Here is an 8,044-nt window from a genome sequence, read left to right as displayed (position 1 = left end):
GTATATATATATATATTTCCTACAATTATAAGACATACACAAGCAATCATATGAGGCATAGAAAATTTTAGTGAGTTGTAGTGCTTCAACATTAGTTATTACTGGCACTCAATGTTTAAAGAGATATGTTGATTCGAAATACAATTTCAAACAAATTTTTTCAAGAAAATGAATAATAGATATATTTTTTTCTCTACTATTTTAAGAAATAAAAAACAATCATATGAGGCCTAAAAAACTCATGTGAGTTGTTGTACTTCAACAATAGTCACTATTCGAACCTTCTAATGATTCATTTAGAGCAATATATGATTTTTCGGTTTTTAGCTTTTAAAAGTTCATTTGTCAATCTCAATTTTAAATATATTTTTCTAACAACAAAATTTTGAAGATCAATTTAAAATAAGCCATTAGAAAGTTGTAAAATTGTAATTGAAATTAACATTATTTTACCTTCTCAAAGAAAAAAAAAAAAAAAAAATTACTTTATTGGCTAGAAGGCTACTTAGTAGTCATCGTCGCCTTGGATAAATGGGCACAGCTCTGACTCTTGCCCATGGGCTCCTTATTTTAGATGTTGCCCATCGACCAGAGTCGCCCGGATGTTTTACACGTGGCCCCACTCCGCAAACGGATGCAAACCTATTTATATTCTCCTCTTTTAATTCACAGCTTTCTAGTCCGCAGCTCCCCCATCTCTCGCTCTCTCCTTCTCTCTACACTGAAAGCCGAACTCGAAACCCTAGAGCTCTAAGCCTCGGATCCTTTGATGCCATTAAGCTTGACAACATCAAATACTGGATCACTTCCAGCTAGAATTCGCCGGAGTGGTCCCACCCCCGCCTTGTTTTTGATCCTCTGAAGGGCGCTATATCCCTGGGGTGATCGATGGCGGGTAGCGTCTCTTCCGTTTATCTCCAGGTAATTGAAGATGTCATCAGTAAGGTCCGGGACGAGTTTATCAATTCGGGCGCTGGAGAGAATGTCCTCGGCGAGCTTCAAGCGGTAATTTATTTTCTATTCGATCTGAGTGATTCCTAGGGTTTTGATCTGGTTTTGGGGCTGCGACATGTTAACGTTGGCAATTTCAGCTATGGGAGGCGAGAATGATGCAGTGTGGAGTTATATCGCCTAATATGGAACGGCCTTCGCTTCAGAAGCAAACCGGTCCGATTACGCCGGTGCATGACCTTAACGTGCCGCCTGTGGAGGAGTATGAAACCCCCACAGCCGAGATGCTCTTCCCGCCAGTAAAATTTTCTTTTATTTTGCCTTATTTTAGAGAAAAAGCTCTTTTGCTTTTGTTATTCTGGTGATTTATTGTGCGTTAACGGATATAGACTCCTATGCAAACCCCGGTGCCACAAACCCCATTGCCACAAACTCCAATTCAAACTCCATTGTCTGGAATAGATCAGATGTATAACATACCAACTGGCCCCTCCGATTATGCTCTGGTTAGTGATAGCAGGGATGGAATGGTGGTGATATGAAACCTGGAAGGCCCAGTCCGTACATGGTACAGCAGTCTGATCCTTCTATTTTCAATTATGAAAACTTCATTTTAATGCAAATGTCATGCTGAAATATTCATTTTAGATCTGCTGAGAATGCTGCTACATGGATACATTACATTTTTTTGAGTGTTTGATAGTAGAAAATTATGTGGATGAGTTCAGCCATGAAGAAAAGATTAATTATGTTCATATGTCTCCATGAATAATGTAACTAATGAGATATTAATTTCATTTGCACAGCCACCCCCATCTCCATGGATGAACCAAAGGCCTTTAGGAGTTGATGTCAATGTGGGTATGTACCATATGAAAATAAACTTGCATCATATATCATGATGTCAATGATATGCTTGTTTAACATGAAGCGTTATTCTTTCACAATGGGATGTTTTAGCTTATGTTGAGGGTCGTGAGGAGACTGATAGAGGAGCTCCTCATCAACCAATGACTCAGGTAGTCCTTTCTTTCATTTTGTCGACAATATAAATTCTAAAATATTGATTAATCATTTGTTGAATGCCATTTATTGCTCATTTAACTTATTTTTAAAACCAGGCATATTTTGAGGTATTATCTAGCTGTTGTGTATTGGTTACTTGTGCTGAAAAGTTTCTCTCTTTTTCTGATTTTAAATCTTAAACGTTTATTTAAATTATTTTCATCAATTATTGCTATTCTTGAGTCTTTGCCATATATTATATGTTTTGGTTACTTGAATTTGTTTGACTTTTGGGTTTGCATATATAGGATTTTTTTATGATGTCTGCTGGGAAGCGCAAAAGAGATGATTATGCTTCTAATTTGGCACCTGGAGGTTATATGCCCCAACAAGATGGTAGTGGAGATATGACAATAGAGTTCATTCTACCAAAGGTTGGTCCTTTCGCAAATTGACAAAATGATGCAACCCTTTTACTCTTGTTTTTTTTATGACATGATCATCTACCCACTTTAAATGTGTTGTAACTAAAGTGCTAAAAAATCTTTTGTTTGAGAGCACTAAAGTGATTTATTGAATTAACCTAGGATAAAACAAAACTAGCTTTACACGTTGATATGCCGAAAAATCATACATACAACTATAGACATTTGAGAGAAGAACACCATGATTTATATGGGATGGATAACAAGGGTCTACATCTATTCAATGATGAGGCACATATCAATCCATGGTTAGATGTATGAGGCGTACAAATTTAGAGGAATAACTTGATAGATCAAATCTTCTCTCATAAAACTATCAAGGTGTAAATATAATCAAATTTGTATTGGAGCAGTCTTGCTTAAAGAGAAAGGCAAGTAAAGAGGAGAAAAATAATTATTTTCCTCAAATCTCTAGGATCACAAAAGCAATGAATCTCCTTCTTTAATCAAATTTCAAATGAAAAAGAAGTGCATTTCTTCCTCATCCTCGCATCTAACAAGTGCTCGGTCTTTTAAAATCGCCACCCTTAATTTTTCCCGAGCATTTTATTTTTAAGATATTGTACGAATAAGCAGACATTGTAGCAAAGCATCTGTTAAACATTCAATTAAAATTTTTTAGTATTGTTAAATGATTTTGGTTAAGTAATTATAATATTATCCTTGAAGTTATCTGATATGACCCTAATAATTTTTTTCTATGCCAAAATTTTCATATAAAAAAAGAAACAAAGTAGACAACTAAGGGTCTATTTGAGACATTTTTTGACTGCTTTGCATTTCAGACTGCCACTACAACTCTGTTTGGGGATTTTTTTTGTTGCTGCTATCTAAAAATTTCTGTGGTGGGAAGTTTTTTTTTCAACTTGATTCATTTAAGTGCGGTGGATGTAAGAAATTTACTATCTGATTTTTTTTTTTGTAAAAATATATATTTATAATTCCTACAACTTTTTAAGAAGCTACTTTCTCTACCATAGTTTTACAATCATCTTTTTAAAAAGCCGCAACCACCCCAAATAGACATTAAGTCTTACTCAAATCATCAAATTCTTCTCACTCAAAATTTTAAAGGGCCTTAACAGCCATATAAACAATTCAACTCTAGCACAACCCCTCTAGGGCATCACTGCGATGCACATCCCCTTCTCTGACATTGACCTGGCTTGATCATGCTTGCCTTAGCTCATGAGCATTTATGTTTATGAATATTCCCGCATCAGTGCTTGATCATCCCACCCCCTTTCATTAATTTTTATGCATTCCCTCGCATCTTCTATTCCACTTTACTCGAGTTGCATGACACCTCATAGCGTCAACAACCTATTCTTATTCAATGGTTGTGCTTCTAGCTGCAATGTGACTCTTACATCCATTGGATTTTTGCTCGAGCTTATGAGCGTTGTGTTTGTTAGTGCATTAATGGATGATCATCCCAATTTCTTTCACAAAACTTATTGCATTCACTTTCATTGCTCATTACACTTTACTTTAGTAGCATCACACCTCATGGCGTCAGCACCCATTCTTGTTCAAGGCATGTGCCTTTGGATGCATTGTCGCTCTTATATCCATTGGAATTTTGTTCCTCTTCTTAGGCCTTGAATTGTGCTTAATCACTTCATTAACTTTGAATCCTTCAATATCACCTTTTCATCCTTTTTATTTGATCTGGATCTTTTTCTCGTCAATTTTCCTTAAAAATTTCTTCGAGGGTGTTGTTCGCTTCTTGTTATCACTTATTTTTTTGCCAACATCTCTGGTGAGTGTTATGGTTGGCGTTGATCTTTTTTACTCCTCTAACCAGATTCCTTCAGATGCTGGTGCTCAATCTTGTAGGGCTATTGCCACTTTCTCTTTTTTGACTGATATGTTAAGGGGAAGGGCTTTACTTGATTGATCTAGCCTTCTAATATATATTCTTTCATTATTATACAAATGTTGCTTGCCTCTAGCGAGCCATTAACTCCTTGGTAAGTCATTTCCTATTTTTTATGAGGCAAAGATTTTTGACCTGATAACCTTTTTTTCACTCTATCAATTTACTTTATAGTTTCCATGTGCTTATTATAAGCTTTTCTTAGTATATTTTTACTATGTGAATTTCTTACGAATGAAGATACTGAAGCGGTATCCTTTTTTTGATGCTATTGAGAAACCTCTTATTTCCCATGTTTTGGTTACTTTATTCTATCTTAGGCTTCATTACATCAATATATTCACACTATACTCATTGGATTTAATCCTTGACAAATTATTACATGTGGATACTACAATTGCTAGACTTTGTAGACTATCTATGGCCCATGTTCTAGTTGAAATGGATATTTCTATCCATTTTGCTCGAGAAGTATGGATTGACATTTTTTCATACTGCTATTACCAAAGAGTGGAATTTGAAGGTTCACCCTTATATTACAAATCTTGTTAAGTTTTTTTTTTTGTTATGATTTTATGGACTGCTTTGAGGCCCACCCAAAATTAAAGAAATCATCCTTGAAGGTTCCATCTATAAATTTTTCCCTATATGAACCCACAGTAATTGTTTTATAATTACTCATGATCAATTAGGGTCTTCTACGTTACTGAGTTTGACGTGGGGCCGCTAGGGCTGAACCGGCCCAGGATTCAGCAAGAGGGTGACGATTCAGCAGGGAGGCTGAACCGACTGCCATAATTACGTTTGGGAGCTGTTGCCGTCCAAGAGGGGCCCCTTCTAGTTATCTTTTTATTATAAATAGATTGTTTGTTGTGTTAGGGTTTAGTTTTTGCATTGAGATTTCTGCCAGGATAGCCTCCGGTACCCTTTTTCCCTTTTTAGGGTTGTATCTAACGGGGAGATTGTGATCCGACTGTAACTCAACCCAAGGTGGTGTTTATCTTTCCTTTTTTCTTGTTTGTTTCTCTCTAACCCAATGTGGTGTGTATCTTTCCTTTTTTCTTGTTTGATTCTCTCTTCCTGCTGCCGCCTAAGTCCACCCACATCTCCCCTATTTGCTGTCGCCGCCTCACTAGACTGCCCCTCCCTGCCGCAAGTCACTATGACCTACTCCCCAGTCAAACCCCTCCATTTTTTGCAGCCCTTCCCACGACCTCTACCCACTGCTTCTCCAAACCAGATGCTGCCCTCCCTCCTAACTGCTGCTGTTAGCCGCAACCCATGCCTGTTATCTTTGCTAGAACTCCACCTCCTTTGCCATCTCCTTGTGTCAGCCCAACCCGTAGACCCTCATCCACCTGCTGCTAGCTCTCTTACCACCATTTCTCAGGTTGTTCTGCCTCGCTCTAGCTAGATATTAATGTGTGTTGTGTTTTCTATTCTTTTTTTGGATCTTGATTGTAACCCCATTGCTGTTTGAGTAATGAAGTTATGATTTTTTATCGGATTTTGGGTTAGCTCTGATATCATTTGTTATTAGAGCTAGCCTAACATTAATCCTATCCCAGGGTTTCTTAGCATCCGCCCCTAGTAAAGCCTCCTTTACCCAAAATTTTTCTTTGTTATTCCCAAACCATATCCAAAATACGACTTAACCTTAATTTCCCTTATTGATTTTCAAAATTAGTAACCCTTAATCATTTTTTACGTCATCTTTCACTTCTCAATTCTAAATCTTAACCATGCCACCAACGAGATACATGTCCAAGCCTACTCGGGAAGAGATACAACGAGAGATCCACCGACTTCAGTAGAGCGTTTGCAGACATTTAGGATGAAACTTAGGGGAAATTACTTTTGATCATGGCAGAAAAGGTCGAAGGGGCGAAAGAGACGAGAATTTCAACCCTTTTCATATGGAAGATTTTGGTGATGAAGACAACATATTTAAAGACATTCAGTATTAGAGTATGCCGCGAGAGGAGCCCACTTATGGTGGACATAAGGACTTCATAATAACTATGGATTTACCAGAATTCAATGGAGTTATGGATCTAGATGACTTTATCGAATGACTATTATCGATCAAGAGGTTCTTTGAGATGTGTCAGAAGATAAAAGGGTAAAGCTCGCAACCATCAAATTGAGAAAGAGTGACTTCTTGTGGGGGAAAACTTGCATAGACAAAAGAAGAGAGAAGACAACGTCATGATTACAAAGTGGGAGAAGATGAGGATGACGATGCAGAGAAAATATATATCTCCTCACTACTGTTAGAATATATTTCCGAGACTCCACCACATGTAGCAGAGAGACCTATCAATGGAGTTCAGACAGAGTTTGACCAATTGCAGATGAAGTGTGATTTGGTCGATCCAGGGGAGCACACTATGGCTCGTTATCTGAGAGTCAAAAGCCCACTATTAGTGACGTTGTGCAGCTGCAACTTATTAGTCACTGAGCGATGTCCAAACCTTAGTTTTGAAAGTGGAGAGGCACTAAAAACAAAGTAAGCAACCACCATTGGTCAGACAGCCGTTCACACTTGGAGACACCAGCAGAAGCACGCCTCAGGGAGTTGAGAAAATTGTTTCGGATAAGGATAAAGCCACCCCAAGTGAGAGGAAGCTTGAGAAGGGTAGCACTGCTACTATAGTTCCCGCCTAAAAATGCTTTAGACTCTATGGATTTGGGCACATCACTTCTAGTTGGCCGACGAGCCTAATTGTGCCTTTTACTGAGTCGGGCACCGTGGAGGAGGTATCATCTTTCACCGAATGAAGGCGAGATGTGCATGGCTTGATAAGTTGTACAGACCGAGGATACGAGGATCCGCAGTGGTTTCATCACAACATATTCTACATCCGTTGCACTATGAACGAGATGGTATGCAGTTTCATCATCAATGGAGGGAGCATTAAGATTGCGATGTCTTCACAAATGGTGAAGAAGTTGAGCCTCATGACTCAGAGGCAGTCCCAATTGTATTCTCTGACGTGGTTGAAGAAGGAGAATCGGGACAGTATTGATCGGAGATGCCTAGTGGAGTTTTTGATTGTGTTCAGCTGCAGGATTATGTGCTGTGTGACTTGATACTCATGGATATCTGCTACCTATTGTTGGGGAGACTGTGACAATTTGACTGCAGGTCTCAACATGATGGATTCAAAAACACCTACTCGTTCGCTAATGATGGGAATCACATTGTCCTTATCTTTTCGGTGTATCCTGGGATTGTAGTTGCCCTTACTGACAGAGTAGCCTAGGTGGTACCAATTTTGATGACGACAGAGAATGATAGGACTGAAAAACCGACTCCATTCACGAGAAAATCACGACAGAGAGTTAGGATGTCACGGTCGATACCTTACTACCATGGCCACCATCTTTTAGGGAGTTTCATACTACACTCACTTCAGATCAGGTTGAGCCGACTGTGGATTACTTTGGGAGTATTCAACTGCATGTGCGAGACACACAAACTCATTTCAGTTCAGTAGTGGACCCTCATGAGAGCAGATCGATATGGATGTATGCTCGCAAGTGGAGAAAAATCCTCAGGTGCTTTGGGAGGCGATACAACTGACTGTGGGATTTAGGTACAACTAGTATTGCAGACGACAAATCAAAAGCTTCGACAAATGAAGTTGAAGCCCCCTCAACTCCCGGAGACTGATGTGGGATTGCTAGGGCTGAACTGACCCAAGGTTCAACAAGGGGTGTT

The 8,044-nt window shown here is 38.7% G+C and overlaps 1 protein-coding gene across 1 annotated transcript in view; it reads left to right on the top strand.

Annotated features, from left to right (window-relative positions):
* The first annotated feature begins 611 nt into the window (after positions 1 to 611).
* LOC110029477 (transcription initiation factor IIA large subunit-like) overlaps positions 612 to 8,044 on the top strand; it is a 62,866-nt gene continuing 55,433 nt past the window's right edge. The window contains 7 exon segments of the mRNA XM_020731781.1: positions 612 to 1,005; positions 1,092 to 1,250; positions 1,341 to 1,482; positions 1,485 to 1,519; positions 1,758 to 1,812; positions 1,912 to 1,970; positions 2,265 to 2,390. Of these exon segments, the coding sequence (XP_020587440.1) occupies positions 889 to 1,005; positions 1,092 to 1,250; positions 1,341 to 1,482; positions 1,485 to 1,519; positions 1,758 to 1,812; positions 1,912 to 1,970; positions 2,265 to 2,390 (693 nt within the window). The 5' untranslated portion in view covers positions 612 to 888.

This window comes from Phalaenopsis equestris, unplaced genomic scaffold (genome assembly GCF_001263595.1).
Source record: "Phalaenopsis equestris unplaced genomic scaffold, ASM126359v1 Scaffold000578, whole genome shotgun sequence".
NCBI lineage: Eukaryota > Viridiplantae > Streptophyta > Magnoliopsida > Asparagales > Orchidaceae > Phalaenopsis > Phalaenopsis equestris.
This window is presented reverse-complemented; position numbering and strand designations above follow the sequence as displayed.